Source organism: Mus musculus, chromosome 5 (assembly GCF_000001635.26).
Source record: "Mus musculus strain C57BL/6J chromosome 5, GRCm38.p6 C57BL/6J".
NCBI classification, from domain to species: Eukaryota; Metazoa; Chordata; class Mammalia; order Rodentia; family Muridae; genus Mus; species Mus musculus.
In genome coordinates, this window is record NC_000071.6 from 110784489 (window position 1) to 110810120 (window position 25632).

A 25632-nucleotide genomic window follows, 5' to 3' on the forward strand; every position below is an offset into this window, starting at 1 on the left:
AATAATTCCAATTTTTATTTTCTTAAACTGATATGACACAGTGAAACACAAAAGGGGGAGACTCACAAAATTCATCTTAAAATTGACAGGCCTGAGCACTGCTTTCATGAGCAGGTTTGGCTCATACCACACACAGCCAGCCACACACACACACAGCCACCCAGGAGCCTTTCAGGAACCAGGTGGTGGGTCAGGAATCCCTGCACTAGCCTCCCTGGTGGCTCTGGGTTCCAGTTGGCCACAAAGCAATAAATACAACATGTTACATGCAAGGGAGGTCATAGGGTGACTAAGGAAGAGACTGGTCTTAGAGATCTGCTTTCTTGTACAACTCTTGTACAACCAAGCACAGTGGCAATATTTCAAGTATTGCAAAGAAAAACGTGTGTGTGTGTGTGTGTGTGTGGCCTATAACTCTGAAACCCCACATCAGCTTGTGGACACTCAGATACTTTCAAGTATGCATGAACAGAGCCGTGACAAAGGACTGGCAGGTCAGGGAGGCTGGGAAGGTATTAGCATGTGTCCACCCTGGAGCCTGGAAGACGAGCTTCAGCACAGATCCTGAAGGCCACCAAGCACAGGAGCCAGACTGACAGGAAAGCTCCACAGGGGACATGTTTGCATATGTTATTCTTCACCCACACCTCCACTGCACAGGGAGGACGGCACCTGGGCACTGCCTTTTCTGCCGCCCTTCCAGGGAAAGTTAATAGAGATAGCCAGCAGCACACTCGCTCTGGCACATGCTACAGCCTCAGCCACACAGCGGGCACCGTCTCCTACAAGGACAACATCCAGTGTGATACCTGGCCTGCCCTGCCTCCGCCCTTTCAATCCTTAAACATCTGAAGTTTCCTTTTATGAACAAAAACTGAGTTGGGAGGGTGGAGACACATCTTAGGAGTAAAGTGTGGAAGTTGAGGAGTTTTAACAAGCATGGGTGGTGCTTCACACAATGAACTGTCTGTCCCTAATGAACATTTAAACGTGAGGACTATCTCTCCCTCAGGAGGCAAGCCTGTTGCTTTCCTCCAAAGACCAGACACAGGAGGAGGTGAACACTGGGCTTTTTATACACAAAGATGTGGTCTGCATCTATACAGCGTCTTGGAGGACGAAAGCCAGGAACAGGAGGCAGGTTCCCAGCAGTCTGCACTGCTGGCTAGGTTCTCCAGTCTCTGTATGCATAAAGTGCTCCGGTGACTTACAAAGCTGGGTAAGTAGTCTCAGAGGGAGAAGTTCCTAGAGAGAACAGGGGGCCAGAAGACCATACCCTTTTTTCTTGGACAAGCAATGGGGCAAGTGAACTGTGAGGAAAAGCTTGCTTTGGCTTGGAGTCAGCAACGGTCTCAGGCCCTTGCCTGACACAGGGCTGCCATGGGCTCTTCAGGTGGCAGGTGCCACTTCTCGGCACCATACCTGCTTGCCAGGGAGCCAGCTAGGAAGAATATGTTCAGAAACTCCTGTCCCAGTGGGCAAGGGACCCCTGGCACTCTGATGTCTACCTGCCAGCAGAGACTGGCAGTCTAGGAAGCAAGAGTTGCACCAGTCTGCACAGGTCCACTGTGGAGCATCCCTGCTGGAGTTGGCTGGCAGCAGTCTCAGCACCATCGGATCTGATCAGTGTTGAGGACAGTCTGCCAGGTCTCAGACCCTACCCTGCAGGTTGGCAGCAGGTAGTCAGGCATAGACACCACTCAGCAGGGCCGAGAGTCTCCTCTCAATGCACAGCTTGCCTGTGGAGGAGAGAGCATGAGACAGGGAGGCCACACCTACCACCCCCACTTAAGCTCCGGAAAGGCACTCACATTTGGCAATGTTCTCAATGTCTGCCTGGTCCGTGAGAGTGTGCTGCAACCCCTCCAGCAATAGCAGGGCTTTGTGATATCTCGGTACACAGCCCTCTCGGTGCTGGAACATCTCATCAAGGGCAGCTGATTGTACCTACAGGCAACAGCAAAGCTGGGCAGGGCTGGGGCACGACAGGGGGCCTGACTGCTCAGCATACTGCGGATTTGCCCAACTTCACTTGTAGTTGTGTTGTGAACACAAAAGGTCTACGGAATTAGCTACAGATGCTCATCCACATGGCCTGCCTGCACAGTGGGCACTGTGTTGTCTGCTTGGTCTGTACACAACCCCTCCTCCAGGGGGAGCAAAGGGGAAATGCTTGCAGAGTGCTAAGCAACCACCCAGTGCCATTCCTACCACTGTGGCCGACAATGAAACGGATCAATAAATGGATCACAGCCAACTCAGAAAGGAAGAGATGAGGGAGGCCAACTTAAACTTCCACTGGCAGACATGTTCCTCATGTGAGGAACATTTGAATTATGTATGTCAAAGCAGAAACCTCAGACCCACAAACAGGGTGTACTCCTCACACAGAGGCTTTCCATGTTAGCTGAGGAAACTGAACTTCAGGGTCAAGTTCAGGATGCTACCTGAGCTGCACAGTGGGTCAGTATATGTTAGGAACCAGGGAGCCTCTGCTGCTTGCTGGGGAGAACATCACACTTAACTTCAGAGCCCTGGCCCCTGGGACCTAGAAACAACATCCCTAAGCCCTGCCACACACGGCACAGACCGTACCATTTGCACAGCATGGCTGAGGATGAGCCGCTCTGCAGTGACACCATGGATCCCGTCCAGCAGCCGTTGTTTGTCCAGAAAGAAGCGCTGAAGTCGCAAGCTGAGGCCCTGGCAGGATACCACGCTGGCCTTGTACAGCTCATTTAGTCTGCGTACCACTAGGGTGGAAGTGTCAGTCACCTCAGGTCCCCACAGACCCTCATGGGAAAGCATGCAGGCAGAAGAGCATGTTCCAGCTGCATGCACAGGAGCTATAACCCCCACCAGCCACAGCAGGATCAACATCAGTCTCCAGGAGCTCTGTCCTGGGTATTATGTCCTCCATAGACTTACTCTGTGCTCTGAGCATAGGGCCAGGCCTGTGTACCCAACTCAGCAGTAGTCTGCTCCCTGACATGGCCTGGGTCCCCGCATATGGCCTTACCCTCCCGCCTCAGGCTTGCTCACTCTTACCCAGCATCACCTCCCTGAGCCAAGCCCACTTCCTCACCCTGCTTCACAGTAGATGAAAGGCAGAGTTTGCCAGCTCGAATCTGGTCAATGGCAGTCTGTAGGCCTGAGGACAGCAGCTCAGCCACCTTCAAGTACAGAACCAGTTGCTCTGCAAAGCTAGAGAGAAACAGGTCAGCCCCAAGTCAAAGGGGGAAGTGCCCAATAGCCCTCTTCCCCACCCCCCAGGCAATACCTACCCCCACTCTCGGCTCAACTGACTGATCTGGTCAGCCACCACACTTTCCTGGAGCTGGTACTCAGGGCCACCGGCGGCCTCACTGGCACTTCCCTTCAGGGCTGCAATCTCCAGAACTTGCTGTGCAAACGCTAGTGTGAAGCGCAGACTGTGTAGGGTTTCCGTGTGCTCTTGCTGAGAAGGCAATAAAGGTCAGAGCCTGGGACTCCCAAGTGTATACAGCAGGGCTGAAAGGTTCATCTGCCAAAGGGGCACCGCTTGCCCACCCCCACCCCCAAGTACTAAGCAGGCAAGTCACATGGGAGCACCCATGCTTGTCACCTCCCCACAAGCCTCACCTCCATGAGGGTCTCCTCTGGGAGGTCAGGAGCCTCGAAGGTCACAGCCCCCTCCAAGTTGGCAGCAAGGGGGTCAGCAAGGCTACAGCAGTGGCCTGGGGCAGAAAGCTCCGGGGCCTCTCCACAGGCCCCAGGCACTAAGTGGCGGGCAGAGGAGGAGCCAGTAGAGCCCAGGGAGCTGGAAGAGCCCACTGTAGGTAGATGGCTGGTAAGGGACAGGCACTCTGAACTCATCTCTGGAGTTCAGATATGCTTCAGTTCACACACCTCCTTACCCTCCTGCTTCACTAAGGAACACATCCTAGCACCTCCAGGTCTCCATCTTGGAGCCCTCTAGCTCCCCCCACCCCCTTTGCCTCCCTAGAGATGGCGTGTGCAGAAGGAGGTGGTCTAGGAAGAAAAGGCAACCACTAACAATAACTGGGAAGTGGCAGGAGCACAGGCTGGCCTTCCAGGGGCGCTGGACATAGAGACTAGTATCTCGATTACCATCCCTGCTCTATAGACATGCCAGAAATGCCATATACTCTATGGTCTATGGTCTCCTGTGTTACACAACAGGAAACTGCCCTCAAAAATCCCCGCCCTGTGTGCTGCTTTTCCTTGGCACAGATCTTACCTGAGAACATTCTGGTACGGGTACTCTGGGGTGGGGTGGCACCACTGGGTGGGGAGCCTACAGTAAATACCACAGGTGCTGGGCTGCTGGCCCCTCCACCACGAGCTCCTGGATGCAGAGTCCCTCCAAAGCCAGCAGAGGGAGCTGAAGAACAAGACAGGCTCAGGGATGGGTTGGGACCAGACTGTCCACAAGTAACCCCACAGACCCCTCACATACCAATCTCCATAGGTTTCTCCTGTAGGCTGTCTGTGCTGCCTGAGTCAGAGGCCTGAGTCCCAAATGCAGCCTTAAGCAGCAGGTCCGTAATGCGGCTGGTGCTGAAGGACCTGAGGTGGCAGTGGGGGGAGGCACTAATGTGGTGGTGGCCTCTGGGCCAGACAGCTGGGGCCCTATTCCTGCACACAACCATTCCTCAGGCCAGGCATAACTAGACTCAGCTTCAGTCATTTAACCGACTTCTCGAATCTCCCAAACAAGGAACCAGGCTGGGGCACAAATGCCCACCACAAATCTCCAACACCTGCCACACTGGGCAGCCAGCAGCACAAGATGAGTTGGGTCAGCAATGGTAGGGAGAACAGCTCCTGAGCAGTCGTCCCACTCCACTTACCGTCCAAAGGGACCCCGGGTGTCTTCAGCGGGCCGAAGGCCAGAGCCCAGCTGCTGGCCATGGAAAGGACTGGCCTCGGAGAGGTCAGGCAGTGTACGGTTCCGAGGTGGTGTCATTACTACCCCCTGCCTAGCCAACAGGGTCAGCAAATTCTGAGAGCTGGGGGTTTTGGGGAAGTCAAAGGAGGGCCCGGCCTAGGAGGGAAAGACAGCACTGAGAAAGTCCCATGGGCTGGGAGACCTCAGAAACTAAAGCACAAGATGGGGTCCACTGAGGAAACCCTTCCCTCCAGACCAGAAGTGAAGACACGTGTACAGGTTCTGAAATCATGAGGCGGTGCTGCTGTCTGGGGCCCCTTTTCCCAAACAGGAAAACTAAGACAAACAGAACTACACAATCTCTTGAGGTGACAAACTCTACTTGTGACACTTTTTGAAATGGAGTCCATGCTAGGCTCAACATTCAGATCCTTCCAAAAGCTGGGCTTACAGGTATAGGCCACCATGCCTAGTCTGAGACATCTTTCCTACCCAAACCAGCCGACAGATACCACTAAATACCTAACACCTAGTGGTACCATGCTACCACAGGGAAGCAGCCACAGCTTAGCAGATAGACATGGGGCCCAGGTTTTCTTCCCAAGGATGAACAGCAGGGCCGGTCGGGGAAGCCAGCAATCCCAGTTCACAAAGGGTGAGAAACCACTAGGGCTTCAGGATCCTACCAGGAACCAGCTCTTCTAATTTTCCTTCCCTAACCCCCTACACAGGGAAGCAACCTGAGGATGAAGCCCAACGGGTAGCCAAACCACAGAAAGACCAGATCCTTTCCCACCCCATAGGCCTCTCAGTCTCTCCTAGAAGCTGTTACCTTGGTAGGAGAGCCTAGGATGGGGGGTAGGGGACTCCGCTGTAGGAAGTCAGGCAGCTTAGGTGAGCCACGCAGTGGCCGGCAAGACTGTAGCCCTGGGCATGGCTGGGGTGCGCTGGTCTGGGGTGGGCTAAAGGTGGCTCCCAGTGGGTCTGTTGGGGGCTTAGGCAGCTTGGGACGCACAACATGGAAGTCGGACAGGTTAGGGGCACTGTGCAGGCGGCAGCCCAGCCCAGTGGTTCTTGGAGAGTGCTCAGGCACAGAGGAACCTGGGGACAGGAATAGGCTGCATTACCACACTCAGGTCCCTCATACAAGCACACTAGAATATGCCCCAACCAAGGCCTCTGTGACAATCATTCTGTGGATCTCTCATTCTGTGAACACAAGTATCCTTGCAGCTACCTCAGAAAGCCTCTATATAACAGGCACAGAAAAGATTAGTAATCTGTCCAAAGCCATACAGCTGTGGGATACAAGGAATTGTGTGGCAGGAGGCGTACAAAAGTTGATGCTAGGCTGTGGCAGTCCTTCCCACTTGATCCCTGACAAAAGGAGGGAGGCCCCATGCAAACAGGTCAGCTATTGCCCCATGCCTGCTCTACAGACACTCAGGTCAGGGACTATGCCACACCTACCGGGTCGTGGTGACCTGCCAACCCGCACATCAGCTCCTTGTGGGGAGGGCACTCTGCTCCAGCTGGGTCGCTCTGGGATGGTTCCCACTGGTAGGAAAAGGGTGGCTAGATCAGACCACAGCAAACAGAGGAAGTTATCATATCTACCCACCCACAGATGGAAAGGGAATGCCTACCAGTTCCCATCCTAAGACCTACTGACCTTGGGGAGAAGGTGTGTAGGGACGGCCACCTCCAAGTGACAGCTTCCTGGCCAGCATGGCTCCATCGGTGTGGGAGGGGGGTGATGGGCTGGCCCGGCCAAAGCCCAGGGGGCTGGTGCTCCCTGACCTTCGGATGGCAGAGGACCTGCAAACAGAGCCAGGGCAGGTGAGAGCTCACCCACATCACTGAGGGCCTCGGGCAGCTTCCCCTGGCCATGCTGGCTTACAGTCACTTCCATCACTAACAGAAGTTGCCTTCTGCAGTTTACATGAAACACTCACCCAACCCTACCAAACACAGCTTGCCAATAATAAGATGTGGGGTTTTTTTTTTCAATTTTTTTTAGATATTTTCTTCATTTACATTTCAAATGCTATCTCAAAAGTCCCCTATACCCTCCTCCCGCCCTGCTCCCCTACCGACTCACTCCCAAATAAGATGCGTTTAATGAGCTCAGAAGCCCTGGGAAGTTACAGGAACTCTCAACCTGTCCACAATGGCTGTCCACAATAGTGTCAGGATTCTCACTAAGGTCAGGGACACTAACCTGGCTGTCTGCTGTTGAGTGGGCGATTGCAGGTTTTGCTCGATGCGCTGGTAATTGTGCACCTGAGTGGGGACAGGAATGGGGACCGAGGCACCGTACCTGTTGCTGGAGAAGGGGCCAGGCCGGCTGTGGAGAGAGAATAGCCATTATAGACAGCACTGGAAGAAGCTCAGACACAGACATTTTGGCAGAATGTCTCAACTTTGGCCAGGACTGAAGGCAGCTGGCTTTCACAACACTGTAATCACCCAAAACTGTACCTGTGTGACCCCTACATAATTGTTGCCTATACTCTAACCTAGCAAAGGTCCTGAAAGCACCTTTGATCAACATTCTCAGTTGATCCCTTCATCAACCCATCCACACTTCCACAGGCCTTCAGTGGGACATCCACACTGCCATGGCCAGATTTGACCAAACACAGGACCTTCCAGATACAACAGATCATGCCAAGAAGGGTGACCATGACCCAGAGTGTGACTGATGCTCACGTATACTTACCCAGAGGGGCTGGGAGAGCTGCTGCAGGTCGGAGAGGGAGAGGGGGTACGGCCGTGGCTCTCTAGGCCAGCAGAGGCCACCAATGAGCTCCTGGTGGCAGAAGGGACAGGTAGACACTTTTAGGTTGATACATGCATTCAGATTCTAAACTCCCTCAACAGGCTTCCCCCCAGCAGCCTTAGTCCTTCCCAAATGGCCTTATTCCCAGCCAAAAAGACTGGACCTGGCAGGATAGCACTGGCTCTCCTAAAAGCCCAACTTATCCCTGAGCAAAGGTAAAGAGGGACTCACTCACCCACTACACAGCAGGCTATCAGGTGGGGGCTTGGCACTGGCTGCCTCAGCAACTAGATCACCTGTGGAAGAAGATGGTATCTGGCCAAGGGGTCCTCTGCTCTCCCTGGCTCACCTGACCTTCTCTCTGGCTCTCCATATTATGTCCAAAGTCCCTCTTCTCACTAGAGCTTGCAGTCAGGCAGTGCAGCTGGATGCTGATAAAGTGCCTTTGTAGGGTCCCAGTGCAAGCAGTCTGCTCTGGGACAGAAGTGAGTGGCAGCCCTTTTCAGCCACCTTTGTATTGTATATATACCACCTGGACCATCCGTGTCCCTTTTTTTATACTCTTGAACCTGAACACAAAGGCTCTCCAGACACACCAGTGAGGGTCAGATTATCCCCAGCAAGCTCAAAGCTCTAGAATCCATTCCAATTGCCCACAGGGAGAGAGGTCTGAACCCAATGCTCACGAATACATAGGCCTCCATGACCATTATTATCATGTGCATGTACCCAGAGCTGTCTGACAAATCCCCTATGCTGAACCCACCCACCCCATGTCCAACAAATACTGTGAGTGGGCCTGACCTGGAAACTGGGCTGGGACCATGACAAAGTCATCTGTGTCACAGGAGTCTTTGCTGCTGCCACCAGAGTCCCGGGAGCCCTGAAGAAAGCCAGCAGCATCGGCTGGGGAGGTAAGGGTCTTCTGTAGCTGTGGCATCTCCCCCAGGGACTGTAGAATGAAACAGGGCCAGTAAACTGAGACCACAGGCAATCAACCTCCCCAGTAGTGGTACAGACCACAGTGGGGCTCAAGCCCATGGTGCTAATCAAGGGAGCTGGGCGTGGAATTTCTCTGCAGCACTTCTGAGCTTTCTTTCAAACATTAAAGAGAAGCTCCTCTTTAGGGGTAGTGTTGGGAGTTTATACACACACTGTTTGGGAACCATTAGCTCCTAGCCATCATGAAAGATCCATGTCTGGGGCACCCTACCTCTCCATTTCTATACAGTAGCAAGTCAGAGGACAGAGGCAGAATCAATTCCTGTGACGACGTTGACACAGCAAGCCAGCACCAACCAGGCACCATACAGAAACACTTCCAGGACCCCTGAGCAACTGACAGTTGTGGGCCAGACGTCTCATAGAATGAGCACCAACATACTGAGCTCCTACTACCAGACACAGACCACAGAACCTGCTCACATTAGCTTATTACCGCCCAACCAGACACTACTGAACAGCTAGAAATTCAAATAAATGGAGCTCAAGTCCCACAGCAAGCTTGCTGAGCATCAATGAGAGGCGATCCCTTCCCTAGTCATAAAGGACAGAAGCTATACAGATCATGCCTGAAGGACCAGAGGCAGCTAGATCTACCTCTGCAAACCCATCACTATGCAGTCCATGGGAGAACCCAAAAAGGCAACTCACCGGTGGAGAGGCCAGGTGGGAGGCAGAGCTGCTGCTGGAGCTGCTGCCAGACCCTGAGCTTGGATATGAGGGCACAGGCACAGGTGGGGCTGCAAGAGGGATATGGGTCAGTGTGCATCACAGCTTTGGAGACATGGCTGCCTGACTGGCACCAGTACTCCAATTCCCAGCACAGGGACAAGCAGCCACCCTACACTGATACCTCCAGTGTCCCTAAGCCAATGACAGCAGAGCCACCCAGGTAACACATGGCCTTGAAAAAGCAGAACGAGGCACTCCACCTTTCCAGAATATGTCCCAAGATAGCAATGTGGCACCTCCAGACATTGGGAAGCATGCCCCAAGCCCTGTCTGTGACCAAGTCTGCCAGAGACTCACATTTCTTGATGGGGGTGCTGGCATCCAAGAAAGGGTGGTGGAAAAATTCATCTGTGGATAAAAGGAATGAATTACCCTGATGCCCTGACCCAGACAGACTCACCCCAGAGCCCTGTCTGTCAATGCCAGGCCCTAGCTACCTAGACAGAGAGTCAGGGCCCCAGGAAATGGCTTGAGAGAACATCTGACCTTACTTCAGCAGGATACAGTCTGCTGGCCTTGCTGAGCTTGGGAGGAATACAACCCACTGTAGCCCTGCAGGCTGACAGCAGCTGGTTGATCATAGGTGCCTGGGCGCTCACTAAGGCCAACTAACATAATGGTAGCAACGGTAATACCCAAGACCAAGCAGGGTGGCTGAGTGGGCAGGGTGCCAGGTGGCCTGTGCTCACCAAAGTCCATGCGGTCCTTGTGGTTCCGCTGCAACAGAGCCAGGAGCAGCTGCCGCAGGGGAGCTGATGTCTCCCGGGGGATGCTGGGATAAAAAGCAGATGTATTAAGAAGGATGTGGGTGCCAAGGAGGACCCACCTTGGGGAGAAAGCAGGATGCTTACGCAGGAACTAGTGTCTTGTTCTTCTCATAAAACAGGCGCAAATCCTGAGGGCTGCTGGCCTGTTGAGGTAGCAATGAAATAGTTCAGACTTGTGAAGTACCTGCCTGTTACCACACACAGGGCCCTGCCACTACCACTTCCTAGCCCCTCAAGTACCTTCCCAAGGAGAGGACCACTGGGCAATTCATGTGCTGTGTCCATACAAAGACAACGGGAAGTCAGATAGTCAGGAGTTATTAGACCCTCCAACTGAAAGAGGGATGGCCATGGCTGGGTATATATCCCACAGATGATCGTGGAATCCCTCAGTGAGGATATGCTGGGGACACATCTAGGAGGCTCATGGATTGAGATCCTAGTGACAGGGAGTGAGTGGGGTTAGCTCCTGATCTAAAGTCAGTCAGTGTTGGCTAGTAGGAGCTATTCGAGGCCTCGAGGCCTATCAGTTTGGGGTCACTACAGGCATCAACCACTTCTTGACAAGAACGACACAGCCCTTGTTTCTGAAATTCTCCTTGATGCAGACTTTGCTTCCGGGCAAGATAGATTATGTTTAGAAGCAAGGATGGATGAGACTTAACCTAGTGTATCCATAATCAAACACGACTCTGACCTCTGATGGAGGTCATAGCAGAGGTGACCTTTAACTTACCAAATATCAAGGTTTGGCCTAAGCCCTAGGTAAGAGGGTTATTCTGTTAGGCAGTATGTACTTGTGCAGTAGGTATCAGGATTGACTGGGCATGGCCTGGGGCTGCCTGACTATTAATAAGGAAATGTAGTAGTACAGTGACCCATGGAACAAACTATGATAAAGGCTTTCACGAATACGGAATATATCCACCAAGCCTGATACCTATAATCTCAAATTGATTCCCCATCTGGTAACCCTGTACTTTTCCATGTTGAATGCCACCCAAACTGACCCTTAACCTGTAGGGCTTTGGGGATTCACTAGGACCTGAGTACCATGGGGCTCACTCACCTGAAAAGGGGCCTTCCCTGTCAGACACTGGTAGACAATGGTGCCAATGCTCCACAGGTCAGCCTTTCCATCGTAGTGCTGGGACATAATGACCTCAGGAGCCTACACAGTGACAACACAGATCAGCACCTCTGTACAGCAGCGTGCAATAATCAGTAACAGGTACCAGGCATCAGCAAATTGGAGATGGTAGCTGCTAGGCACTAAGCAACCAACACATAACACACAAACTCCACCAGCTAGTTCTGACATGACAAAATCGTGCACAACTGTCTACAACCCACAATGAGGCCATAGCTGATCCTCAGAGGGTCTGATGTTTCTACAAAGGGTCTCAGGTTGGAGGCTGAGCCCAGCTCTGCCTGCAGCATCAGGATACATGGAGTTGGTTTTATGTGGTCCTGGACCACAAGTGGGTACATACCATGTACATAGGAGAACCACAGAGTGTGGCCGCCATCATGTTGCTCTGGAGGTACCGAGCGAATCCAAAGTCAGCTGCAGGAGAAGCACCCAGATGTCTTGATCTGAAATCTCTGTGGGCAGGGTCCCCTGCTGCAGTCTCTCAGGGAGCCACCACCCAAACACATCTCACCAATCTTGACTCGGATGTTGCTGGGGTTGGCCCGGCGGCCCCCAGGGTTGGACAGCAGGATGTTTTGGGGCTTCAGGTCCCGGTGGATGATGCCCTTGCTGTGCAGCAGCCGCATGGCGCCAGCGATCTGCTGTAGGAAAAGCCTGACAGTGTCTTCACTCAGTGTGCGCATAGCTGTTAAGAAAAGGTAGGCTCAGGAGACTTGGGACACCATGGTCTCTCTCTCTCTCTGGAGAGACAGGAGTGTACATGACTGTGTGGAAAGACAAGTGCAGGGACTAAGCACCAGCACCACTCTACAGAGGGCCTCCAGCACACAGGGCTGACCCATTAGGCACCAAGGCCAGCTTGTACTGCAACTTCCAGAAGCTGGTCCCCTCCCCTCTTCCCACACATCCTTGTAGGACTCCCCTTCCACATAACTGGGCGCTGTTAGCTCTTGGCTGATAGCACTCTGCTCATGTTGGTTTCTACTCCTCCCCTGGACACCTCCTAGATCTTCCCCGTCCCTATGGCAATCCAATCACTAGATTTAGTCCCTACTTCTGAGGTAGGTCTCTTGCCCCCTAGACCACAGTGGCTTCCACAAAGCAAGTCTAGGTGAAGTGGACACAGAGAGATGCTCAGCAGTTAGAACATCCACCACTCTCAGTTAGAACCTAAGTCTGCTTCTTACCACCCACATGGTGGCTCACCACAATTTGTAACTCCAGTACCAGGGTTTCCAATACCCTCTGGAAGGTACTTCAGGTATACATGTAGTCTCCATGTCAGACAAACAAAACACTCGTACACATAAAGCTAAAAGGTTTTTATTCTCATTCCCCACACCCCTCTGTTTTGGTTTAACTGTGTAGCCCTAGCTGTCCTGGAATTCACTCTGTACACCTTGGTCTTGAACTCAGAGACCTGTCAGCCTCTGCCTCAAGATTGCTGGGATTAAAGACCTGAACCTCAAATGCCTGGCAGAAGTACTTCTTTAAAAAAGCAAATTGTGCCAGGCATTGGTGGTGCACACCTTTAATCCAGCACTTGGGAGGCAGAGGCAGGCGGATTTCTGAGTTCGAGGACAGCCTGGTCTACAAAGTGAGTTCCAGGACAGCCAGGGCTACACAGAGAAACTCTGTCTCGAAAACAAACAAAACAAAACAGCAAATTGCAAACAATTTGTGAACTTGAGGCAGAGCCCTTGAGTTCTACATATTTAGGCTCAACGGGGCATAGACTTCTCCTATAGTAACTGAGCAGAACATGTACAACTTAGACACAAAGTTTGGTACATGCCAACTGAGAACAAACATTCACTCTCCAGTCTGGGCTGCCCAACCCCTTTTATTGGGCACCAGCTCACCACAGCCCCATCACTTGATGGGTGTCTAGTTTAGGAAGCCTTCACTGGAGCTCAAACACACAGGCATAGGAGATCTTGTGAGCACCCCGAGACACTCAAAGTTACAGGTCAGCCCTGTATTGGCCTGCTCATTCTTTCCTCCCACAGACACCTGTGGAGTCTGGAGCCTTGCCAAGAACCACTCAACTACTGAAGGTCATGGTGCAGCATGCTGTGTGGCTGCCCCAGGGGACAGGAACAAACACTGAGTGGGCAAAGACAAGCATGGCTTAGCCACGTGAACTGGAGCATACAGTGAGCTGACAGGCCAGGAGCAGAAAGACAGACTACTGACTTATCCTAGCAGACTACACAGCCCTCCGAGACCCAAGGTCTTCTCTGATGGCTCAACCAGAAGACAGCGTCACAGTCTGGGGAGGTGTCCAGAGGCTGCAGTAGAGGGAAGACCCAAACAACAGGAGACTGTCCTAAATGCCTGTGTCACTCTGGAGAAAGGTGCTCAGGGGAGTCCCTACCCTTAAAAGGAGGCTAAGGGACTGCCACTTCTGTCACAGCCAGAGCCAGAGGCAGCATCTGGGAGGGACTGCTTTGAACCATCAATTCCTACTGTCTTCTGTTTCACGTTTGCCAAGCATTCTGACACAGCCATGGACAGCCACTGCATCCTTCCAGGCCTTGGGACAAGGTCCCTACATTGGTTCCACTTGCCCTTCTTCCCCCAACCCTCAGAGCACCCCATGGAAGCAATATTGATGTTCCTTCACTCTGCACCACAACCCAGCCACTTGCTGTCTTTCAGTGGGGCCTGAGCTCTCCTGCTGCCTGAACCTTCCCTGCTCTTAGCGTGTACCTACCAGATTCTCCCACAGAGATAGATCTCCTGGCTCAAGCCCAGATAAGCTGCTCCCTTGCCCTACCATGAAAACTGCAAACCATTTCTGTGTGTGCCTGCCAGTGCTTGCTCAGACCCACCAACCGTGGCCTGTGTCCTTATCCCTGCCTCTTCTGCTTAAGCCAACCACTCAGCACACAGGCTATACTTCACAAATAGGTGAGGGTGGTCAGACTGATGGGCCTGAAAGAGCTGGGCTCACTTCCTATAGAGTCCCAAAGCAGGAGGATCAACGATACAATCAAGCAGGAGGCAAATCTAGCTGCAGCATTTTAGGCTAGAAACAGAGCCCAGTAGGGTGTGCCTACTCACTGTGCAGGTAGTCAGCCAGGTCTCCACCATTACAATACTGCAAAAGACAAGGGATGTACCATGAGAACACAACCAAAGAATCTCTAGCCTGACTCACATTCTTTATTCCCCATACCAGTTTCTTGGGCCTGTCCAGTGCAGGTATTCCCAAAATCCCAGCTAGGAATGCCATAGTGTATATACTTATACCCACCTATGCCTATCATGCTGGGCATGCTTGCCCTAGCCCCATGGGAACTCACCTCCATGACCAGGTAGACAGAATTAGCCATTTCCTGTAAGACAGAACGAGCCATTTAAGATGGGAAAATACCTTGCATATTCTCTCACTGGACATTGCTTGGAAGAGCCCTTGGTACAAGGGACCACAGGCACTCTCAACATGTCATCTACCTACAGGGCTTGAGGCAGTGTGAACATAGCCGGGTCTAGGTGTCCTTTGTGGCCAAGACTCAGTCTAGGAAAAAGGACATATGTAGCAAGAGGCTTGGGTGTGCATACTTGTTTCATGGTCATACCAAACATGGCCTCAGTGTCTCAGACCCCAGGTCTGAGTATCTCCATAAGGTTCAAGGTAGGAAAAAGCTAATGTGCACGTGGACCATTGCCTATGAAGGGGACTTCTCAGCAGGAGTCATCCTGGTTTCCTCCCCTCCACTGTTCTCCCTCAAACTTAGACCCTTACTAGGTACCAATATGCACCTTTGTCTAATGAATTACCCAACACTAATAGCCTGAAGACCACCCATTGGGCTGGCCAAAGCCCAAACTATGGTGCCTCCCCTAGCAAACCACTCGTCATAGGCACAACAACAACCACCCTCACTTGTTTCATTAACAAGAAACTTAGGACCTGGGCGTGCGTGCGTGCGTGCGTGCGTGCACGTGTGCACGTCCGAGAGAGTGTGTGATCAAGCCAGTCAGGCTGGGTCTAAACAACCTACAGTTCTTTCTGCAGGTAGTATGATCCCTGAAATGTAGCTTCCAGCTGGGTAGAGCAGGCCTTGGGAACCACAGGAAACAGGACTTCCCTGCTATGTAGCCCACAGCAAAGAGCAAAGGCCCCACCTCACCCCCATAGCACTCAAGGAGGATTCACCCCCTGCTCCTCAGGAACTCGGTGGCAGATCAGAGATACCTCAGAGGTCTCTTCTAGGGCCTGGGCCAAGAGAGGACTGTAAACGAGCAGACCCTTCTCGTAGCCTATGAGGGCTAAATGGGGGACAGACACCCTCATCCCCAGATGACCCCAGCACAGCAGCCAACCTGTTCCACTAGTCAGCTGTCCCAAATATTTATTCAGACACCCTTGACCTCCCCTCAACTCCTGTCCAGCTTCCCAGCCCCCAAGGCTAGTGCCTACACGTGAACATCCCATGGGTGACAAACACCAGGTTATCTCAACACCAAGGATGCAAACGTGGGAGGAGCACACCAGAGCTGCAGTAGAGAGGTAAGGGAGTTAAGACATGTGTTCAGGCAGCCTGGCTGTCCCACAGCTGTGTGCCCGAGACTGATGAAAAGTGTAGCCTAGGTGGGAGGAAGGCTATTTACAAAAGTGAGCCTAGACTGCTTTATGAAGGCTTGTTTTCCAAGACCCCAAGTCCCTGCCTGAACTTTCCTGCCCTGCCCTAGATGAGGAGCCTTGACTTGGCCCCATTTGGCTCCCCTCCTGCCTCTGCCTTCCAGGTCAGCTGCAGGGGAACGATACTCTGGCGCAGGCGATGGATGCTCTGTAAAGCCCACAGTCTGAAACCACAAAGGAAGGCTCAGGGGAACAGAACAGGAAGGAGTTTAGGGCTGAGGATGGAGGGACAAAGTTCAGGTAGGATGGGAACCAAAAGGAAGAAACAGCAAAGCGGCCCCTTCAGCTTGACTGCTAGAGCACAGCAAAGGTGACAGAAATAAGGACTCATAAATAGCCACTACTGCACACACCGTGCTCCCATCTGTATCAAAGAGGGCCTGTCTCAGTGGCTTCAGCATACAGCCCAAGAAGCAAGGGAGGCTTCTGGGGCCACCTGCTGTAAGACAGACAGACAGACAGACAGACAGACACAAGCACACACCCCAGAGTGTGGGAGGTGGACACCCAGGTCTGTCATATCATTACAACATGATCTATGCCAAAGTCCCAAACTCACCCACCCAGCCAGCCAGGACAAGGTCAGGACAAACAGGGACAGTGACAAGGACAGACAAAAGACCTTCTTTTGAGCTCTGAAGCCAGGATTCCTAACCAAGGGCTACTCTACTGGTAGCAGCCAGCACCCCTAAGCCTGTCCTGACACACTAGAGGCAGAGCTGACCTCAGGATAGAGTAAGGTTCACAATTCCCAACAGTCAGCTGACCTACTGTACAGAGAGAACAAGTGCTAGCACCAGGCTGAGCAGTGGCCTCAGTCCTCCCCTGGCAGCACCACCTGGGCAAGCCTCCTGGGCCTGCCTCTACGCTCTCCTGCTTGATTTCCACCAGCCCCACAGTAGACCAGTCACAGGATGTTCTCCAGCCAGTTTCACAGGTGAGCAAGCCAAGGCCCAAGAAACATGCCCAGCTCTGTGCAGCTCTGTGCAGCTGGGCTCGTCCAGACAGGCTGCCTTCATGCCATCCTCCATCTCCCTGCCTAAGCCAACACCCAGCCAGTCCGGAACAACTTGGAACTTTACTGCCTGTCTTCCAAAGCTGGGCCAGGCAGTCTCCAGCCTATAGGGAACAAGGAGTGGAGGTAAACCCACAAAGCAAGAAAGGCCTCCAAGGGAGAGCTTTTCCAGGGAAATTGCGCATGGCGACCTGTCCCCTCCATTATTAACTTGGAGTAGCAGACAAGAGACCAGAACATAACCACAGTGCTCAGAGCTATCCTGTGCCAACCCACCCTGAGCTCAACCCACCCTGAGCTCAACCAGGACCACTTCTCCAGCCTCTGCCCTGCTCTGTTCAATTGGTTTCTACAAATTCTAAGGGCCCCCACCAGACTCCCAAGAACTTCACGGGCTAACGCTACATTTCTAGGACACACTCCAGAACTCTGAGCAGATAGCAGCCCTTCCTTCTCAGGGGCAGCTTTCCCATCATCACAGGGTGGCAGACAGTCTTGACCATGATGGGGAATGCCCTGGGCTCCTAATAATGCCACTCTGGCAGCCAGGTCCCATCGCCCAGCCTTTCAAGGGAAGGTGACACAGGGTGGCCAGTGGGCTAGTTACAGCTGGTAGCAAAGTAAAGCAGGTCTTGGAGGCACACATCCTTTTGCTGAGCTACCCTTGTGCAAGGGAAAAAGAAAACTAAGACAGAATAGAATCAGCACTTCTGTAGGAGCTAGGCTTACTAACCACAGACAATCACTGCTGGCCCAAGAGTCCAGCATCCTGGGAAGCTGACGGGCATCTGGGCACGTAGGAGGCTGCCCCGCCCCAGACACTGAGATATTTTGCTTAATAGGATCCCAGCTCTCCACCCTCTGCCTGCTCCACTCTGGTCTGGTGATCTCAGGCTGGATCTGGCAGGCGGGTGTCAGGCACTGACCCACTTAACTCATGAGGAGCCAGGCTTCTGGACTGCAGAAGGTGCCAAGGCTCTAGCCACAGCAAATCTGGGCCCTTCTGGACAGCTGACAGAGGAATGCCAGCTTGTAGCACTAGGATGGGGCTGGGAGGCAGTGAGAGCATATGTGTAAGGAAGGTCCACTCCATCCCTTGGGCTTCAGCAATGCTAGCCTCTTGGAGGAGGCATCCATTAATCTAGCCAGGTAGGTCTCCAAGCCTACTGCCATGCATCAACTTCTGCATTGTGAGTAGTCATCAGACCCCAGATAACCATAAAGAGAGCAGGGGAACACAGAGTAGACCCTTAGCAATGAATATAATTCTCCATAGTTCCTCCCTAGGACCATACTCCTGAACTCTTATCTACTGCAATTCTGACCACCACAGACAAACATCTCACCTATCACACACAGTACAGCCAGAAAAATGACTCTTAGTTCCCACTTGAAGGCAGAACTAGCTCACCTCAACAGAAAGTCAATCTCCTTGTAGGAAGTATGCAAGCTACCCAGGCAGGAGAGCAGAGCCACACAGGGCAGGCAGTGGAAGGCAGGAAGCCTCTAAATCATGGCTATCTATCCCACACAGCCACAGGCTTTACACCCTGTGTATTTTTATGTTATCTACAATTTAAACCTTGAATCTGTCAGCAGGTGTAACCTGAGTTTGATCAAGGGACCCATCTGATCAATACAATGGTTCAACATCATTCCACCATTTCAGACTTGAAAAAGATAAAAGTGGAGAAGGAGTTAAGGAGCTGGAGAGGATAGCACATCACTTATCAGAATTTGCTCTTACAAGAGGACCTGGGTTTGATTCACAATAACCACACAATGGCCCAAACCAGCTGTAATTCCAACTCCAGGGGATCCAACCCCCTCTTAAAGCTTTAGTAGGCACATCACACACGTGGTGCACTAATATATATGCAGGGAAACACACACACAAACACACCTTTTAAAGTTCAAAAATAAAGATGGCCCTGTGGGTAAAGCTACCTACCCACCAACCTGACAACCTGAATTTAGAGTCCCCAGAATCCCACATGGTTAAAGGAAAGAATCAATTTCACTAAGCTGTCCTCTGACCACCACACAAGTGATATGTGTGTGCTCCACCCTGTAACATACATAAACACTTAAAAAAAAAAGTTTTAAATAAAAAGATGGGGCAGAGGTAGTGCATGTCTTTAACACCAGCAGATTGACTCAGTAGTCAAGGGAGGCAGATCTGTGAGTTCGAGAACAGCCTGAGGTATAAAGCCTATTCGAGAACAGCCGGGGCTGTTACACAGAGAAAACCCTGTCTAAAAAGACATAAATGAGCCAGGCGTGGTTGCTCATGCCTTTAATCCCAGCACTTGGGAGGCAGAGGCAGGCGGATTTCTGAGTTCGAGGCCAGCCTGGTCTACAGAGTGAGTCCCAGGACAGCCAGGGCTACACAGAGAAACCCTGTCTCGAAAAACCATGAAAGAAAGAAAGAAAGAAAGAAAGAAAGAAAGAAAGAAAGAAAGAAAGAAAAAAAGAAAGGAAGAAAGAAAGAAAATAAAGTAATTAAAAAACAAGTAGGCATAGCGCTGCACATCTGTAATCCCAGCATCTAGTGAGATGAGGCAGGAGAATAGCAAATCCAATACCAGAAGTACCAAAACCTAAAAGCTGGATGGGTGGATGGGTGTGGGCCTTCCATCCCAAGGTAAAGGAAGGACATCAGAAAGTCAAGGAGTTTAAGGCTAGCCTAGGGCTACAGGAGACCCTGATTCAAATGACAAAGCAGGAGCTGGGTGTGGTTGCTGGTGGGTGTGGTAGTACATGCCTTTGATCCCAGCACCTGGGAAGGCAGAGGCAAACAGAACTCTATGAATTCAGGGCCCAGTTTACACAGATCTCCAGGCCATTGTCAGCGATACACTAGTCTCCGCCCCCCCCCCAGCCCCACCCCCCCAACAAAAGGAAAAAGAGAAAAATGCACATTCAATTTTGCAGATGTACAGACTTCACACTTATCTGAATCCTGGCCTATTCATCTCTAACTGGGTCCAGATGATAAGCACTATCTCCACTGTATGTAAGTGGGGAAACTACATCCAAACCCCCATCTCAGGCCTCTTCTAACCTAGACAGAAGAACTCAAGAGAGCTGGTTCTATCTGTCTGCAAGGTCCAAGTGAGTCACCTCTGGGCAACCTGGCAAGGCGTCGGGCTTCAGAGAACCGGACAGACAGCGTACTAGCCTCCAGGGAGTCATCAGCTGCAGTTAAGGCTGGCAAGCAGGCGAGGACTGGGGGAACCACATCTACAGCCTGATACTGATTCTGGCAGTGGCCACCCTTCCAAAGAAGAAACAGGTCCAGACACTGAATGCTAGACGAGGAGAGAGCCCACCCAGTCCCTTCCTGATGAAGGCCACATGTTCCAGTTTCCTCCCCAAACTTAGAATGCAGGGAGTTGGAGTGTGAGTTAAGCAAGCTATTGGCCTAAAGTTCAACTACCAGTGCTATCAAGAACAAAGAGGAGCTGGTATTGTGGTTTGGTTTGCTTTGTTTTTTTGAGACAGGGTCTTACTGTGTAGCCTGGAACTCACTATGTAGACGAGGCTGGCCTGGAACTCAGAGATCTGTCTGCTTCTCTCTTCCAGGTTCCGAAATAAGACTGCACCCTACACCTGGCCAGGGTTATGGTTTGAATATAAAATGCCTGCACAGGCTCATGTTTGAATACTTGGCCCCAGCTGGTGGCAATGTGAAGCCTAGAAGAATGGCTGGAGGTTTTATGCAAGGCATCCCTGCATCCCTGACCAGGCACCATGAGAATAATCATGTTCCCACTGCCATGAACTCCACTCCACCTTTCTTGGTATGGTGAACTAGAAGCTGTAGCCAAAATAAACTTCTCCTCCCTTAACCTCCTTCTGGCAGGTGTTTGAGAGCAGACTAGATATACAATGAGTACCAGGCTACCCTGATACTAGAGTTAATCCTTGTCTCAAACAAACAAGCAAGCAAACAAGGGGGAGGACAGACCTATGTGTAACCTAAAACAAAGAACTTTTCTTTTATAAAGAGCCCATACATTATCAGAAAAATTTGCATAAATAGGACCAAGTGGGCACAGCTGTGAGAACTCAGGTTGTCACCACAGACTCTGTTCTTTTCCAGGTAAACACACAGACATGGATAGGCAGCTTGCCACCAGTTTCACCTGAGACCATCCGGAGTCACTGGACAATGCTTCCAACATGGGAGACAAAGTAAATTTGTTTACCACTCACTACTCCAGACGATGGCCATGGCCATGAGATCTCACGAGTTAAGAATGCTGGCTGTTGTGACCAGGTGTGATGGCCCCCACCTTTAATCCCAGCATGCAGGAGGCAGAGGCAGGTGGGGACCCTGTGAGTTCAGTGCCAGCCTGGTCTACAAAGTGAGTTCCAGGACTCCCAGGACTGTTACACAGAGAAACCCTGTATTAAAAAATCAAAAGCACTGGCTGCTCTTCCAGAGGACCTGGATTCAATTCCCAGCAACCAATGACACCTCACACCTGTCAGTAGCTCCAGTTCTAGGGCTTCTGTCATCCAGACATACATTCAGGCAAAACACCAATGAAGATAACCCAGCATCCTCCTCAAACAACTCACAACTGCCTATAACTCCAGTTACAAGAGATGGAGCATCCTCTCCTGGCCTATGCAGGCACAGCACACATGTGCCACATACTCACACCTATAACAAAAGAGCCCCTACACACTCCTAACACATGTACTGGGTCCCCTAACAATTGGAGGGGGAGTCCTTCCCATAACTGGACTGCCTGGTTCGGCCTCGTCCCAAGAGGATGCACAGGGACTGGATGGCTGTCTCGGGGTTGGGTGGCTTCTCCTTCTCTCAGGAGAAGGCAAGGGGGGAGGGGAGAAGGAATCGGTAAGGGTGGGACTAGGAAAAGAGGTGTGATGTGGTAGTAAATAAATTTAAAAGAAAAAAGGAATGCTTGCTGCCCAATGGGTGGTGCACACTGTAAATCCTAGCAGAGGCAGGTGAATTGCTCACAGAGTTTGAGGCAAGGTCTACAGAACTAGTTCCAGGACAGCCAGGGCTACACAAAACCACCCTGTCTCAAAAACAAACAAACAAAACAACAAAACAAAAACAGCAAAACCATTATTTTATTGAAAGGATAAGTTCTGAGCCAATACTGCTTTAAGAGATGGACAATTGCCAGATAACCATTGGCATTTCCTCTCTGGGGGGCAATCTGACAACAGTCCCTCAGACTACAGTATACACACCTCTTGCCCAGGGCTCCAACTTCTAGGAATCCATCTACATATCAATCCTAGCCAAAGAGCCCAAGGACAGTCATGACCACATTTTGACTTGCCAGAATCCCAGAATAGCTTGTATCCCTCAGGAGGGTTAGGTTAGTAAAATGAACCACACAGACAGGCAAGTCTAGGCACCACATGACCTTAAATAACCACCACAGCAACAGAGACAAGAGCAAATACCATCTGTGCTCCCAATGCCCTAACCCTGGCCTGACACCGGAAGCAATGGCACAGCCTGTGTGGTCCAACCTAGGTGAGAACTGCACCATAGTCCACTCTGAACACTGAGCCTGTGAGCTATCATTCCAATAAGGAACCAAGTGTGATTCTTCAGAGCAGGTGAGACATCAGTGTGTGACAAGAAACTGAAGCTTCTTGCCTTCCCTAAGAGACCATGGAGGACAGTATGGGGTTGCTATGGCAATAAAGGAACACATTTCCAGGGAGAAACCAAAAACTGTGGGGATGCCTAAGAGGAGACAGGACAGCAAGCCTCCGCTGGCACAGGGACTGGACAATGTATTTTTTAAAAGATTTATTTTTTGAGTACACTGCAGCTGTGCATCAGATCCCATTACAGATGGTTGTGAGCCACCCTGTTATTGTTGAGAATTGAACTCACGACCTCTGGAAGAGCAGTCAGCGCTCTTCTTAACTGCTGGGCCATCTCTCCAGCCCAACAATGTTTTTAATTTTTATTTTTATCCGTCTTCTGCTATTGGAGAGAGAGAGAATTCTCGGCCAAATCATCTTTTTTTCTCTGCCCAAAGTATGTATCTTAAACAAATATCAAAGCAGCAACCCCTGTGTCATGAGGTGAAGGACCCTGCATCCTAGGGAGAGGGCAGGGACTTGGCAAAGGAAGCCACAGCATGACCAAAACTGGGGGAAACAACAGATGTCCTTAATCAGGTGTCTCAGCTAGATGAAGCAAGCAGAACAAGTGGAAACCTGAGGGGGACAGGCCGCAAGTCTGCAGTGAACCTAACTGTTATCCGTTCAGTTCCAGTGAGGCCTTTATGGGAATGCCCTGGCAGGGGACTGTGGATCTGGAGGGGATCTCAAGGTGCAAAGGGGCCCAGAATCTGACCCTAGGAAGGTCATGCCATCTAACTCAGCCCTGGGTCCTTTAAGAAGCACATACTGTGTGTGCCGTTGGGGCCCTTCCTACAGCACTGGGGACAGGGAGAGAAAGCAGCAGTGGGGAAGGGTAGGAAAGGCAGGCTGCAGAGGGGGCAACCTCTAAAACCCAGAACACCATGTTTCCAGCTGTTGCCAGGTACTCCCTGTCACACAGGACTTTGGCCCGGCCCACATGTCACCTCATGACAAGTCACAGCCCTCAAGGTAAAGTTGGAAGAGGAGCAGGGGAGGAAGGAAGGGGAGGAGGCCACCAAAACACAGCTAGCTGCCTGCTGGGAACTTCCCTCAGCCAGGGCTGGTCCCGTGGCCCCAGTAAACAGGTTTCAAAATCATTAGTCAGCACTTTGCTGGGGACCAGTACCTAGGGTTCCCGGTCCCCACACGAGCGCATCCAGGGCCTCCAGCCCCTGCCACCACTGGGCTGGGGGGCTTGGAGGGCAGCACAGAAGCTGGCTGGTCAGCTGGCTTGCTCATTCAGGCAGCCAATTCTGAGGTGGCGGTAGCAACCTCCCGCCGGCCGGATGAGTGGGCCCAGCCCCAACTGCCGGCTAGAAGGAATCTCCAGCAACCCCTCCCCCTTCCAGCCTCTGACGCAGGAGTGGGCTGGCCAATGCCAGGCCGCTGAAGCAATGTCAACAAACAAACCCGCCAGCCCAGACAGGTGGGCCTGCCCGGAACCCCATTCTCAGTAAGGGCCACTGGGTCAGACATCACAGTGAAGAAAGGGTCTTTGGCACCAGGGTACGCTGAACCCAAACAATGTAAACCAGGCAATCGCCAGAGATTCAACATTAGTGTTGATGGCCGCCTTCCTTCCCATGCAGGCAACATATAAGCTAGAGAGGTCCCCAGAACCTAGGAAAAGCCAGGAAAAACTTGGACCAGAGATGAGGTCTCCCTGGCCCTAAGTGGCCTCACAGTAGGACAAGCGTGAGACAAGGCATTCAGAACCCAGCTCCTTTCACCTAAACCAAATACTAATCTAAAGCCATCATCTGCCCTCAGGGGGGCTCCAGCCCCAGGCAACCTAGGTCCTGAAGCAACAGTGGATGGGACAAGGGCAAGAATAGATTTACCCCTCCCCCAAGCCCAACGCTGAGCCTTACCTGGAAGTCATACAGCGCCACGATGTTTTCGTGCTTTAGTTCCTAGGACACAAATCCAAGTTTCTCATGAGCAAGAAAAGAGCTGACCCACCCTCTCCCCCTCCCCCGAGGCGCTGGCTCACCTTCAGGATTTTGATTTCCTTTCCCAGCAGTGTTTGGGACTTGGCAAGGTTCTTCTTGTTAATGCATTTGACGGCCACCTCCAGGTCGTGCTTCTGAAAAGCCAAACGTGAACCTTCAGGGTTGAAAACAACCCCCCCTCCTGCTCCCCACCAAGCAGGGAACACAGAGATGGCTTAGGGTGGCTGTCCCAAGGGTCTTGGAATGGGAGGCTGCCAGAGGCAGACAGATAGTGAGTGTCTGTCAGCCGGCCTGGAATTTAAGTCCCAGGATGGAGTCCCAGGTTAGGTTCTCAGAACTGGTCTGACTTCGGGGCTAGGTAGGGAATCCTGTGCTGGCTGGCGTCTCCAGTTTTCTGGAGCTAGAGTAGCAGGTGGGTTTCCCGGGCTGGGGGGTCCTTAATTGGGTCCCTCTACGGATTACCGGAGGTAAGGTGTCCCTTGGGCTGGGAGTCCGGGATTGCGAGGCCTCCGCGGGAGCCTCACCCACCTCGCGGTGTCGACCCTTGAAGACCACCGCGAAGGCGCCGTGTCCAATCAGGTCCTTGCGAGAGAACTCGAACTTGCCCACGGTCTCGACGCCGCCGCGGCCCGGCTCCATAGCGCGCGCGGGCCGGGGGCGCGAGCCCGGGCTCGGGCCCCGGGGCGGCGCTACGGGGTGCGCTGGGCTCAGGCGGAGGCCGGCGGGCCGCGTACGCGGGGACGGAGGCGCGGGCTCATCGCCAGGGCCCCGTGCCCCATCGGGCAGGCCTGAGCCGGGTCCCAGTCCCACAGGCCGGCGGACGGAGGGGCGCGCTCCCTCGGCGTCCTCCTCGGTACCCTCCCGGCGCTGACAGTCGGGACCCGGTCCGACTCGGGACTCAGCTCTGACACACTCCAGCTCCAAGTCCGGGCCTGACTGACGATGCGGCTCGGAGCCCCGCAGGGAAACAAAAGATCCGCGGCACCCGGGCCTCGGAGCCCGAGGTGCCGGCGCAGCCGCACTGCGTGGAGGCGG

At 52.3% G+C, this 25632-nt stretch overlaps 1 protein-coding gene across 5 annotated transcripts; it reads right to left on the bottom strand.

Moving 5' to 3' along the window:
- Ulk1 (unc-51 like kinase 1) lies at nt 1-25632 on the bottom strand. Of its 5 annotated transcripts, none has more exons than XM_011249419.3 (28): nt 25060-25632; nt 24639-24731; nt 24517-24558; nt 14636-14668; nt 14394-14430; nt 11839-12012; nt 11668-11741; nt 11244-11345; nt 10259-10317; nt 10097-10179; nt 9705-9755; nt 9327-9415; nt 8478-8625; nt 7909-7969; nt 7614-7703; nt 7113-7238; nt 6564-6709; nt 6362-6466; nt 5724-5992; nt 4854-5047; nt 4460-4569; nt 4241-4384; nt 3622-3812; nt 3285-3457; nt 3086-3204; nt 2596-2753; nt 1812-1947; nt 1-1739 (listed from the first exon to the last, which is right to left on the bottom strand). In XM_011249419.3, the coding sequence occupies exons 1-28, from the start codon at nt 25234-25236 to the stop codon at nt 1684-1686; spliced, it is 3240 nt and encodes a 1079-aa protein (XP_011247721.1). In that variant the 5' UTR covers nt 25237-25632; the 3' UTR covers nt 1-1683. The 5 variants fall into 5 exon arrangements, with proteins under 5 accessions (XP_011247721.1, XP_011247722.1, NP_033495.2 ...); XM_011249420.3 differs by having other exon boundaries at nt 6362-6448; nt 25060-25631; NM_009469.3 differs by having other exon boundaries at nt 6362-6448; nt 25126-25593.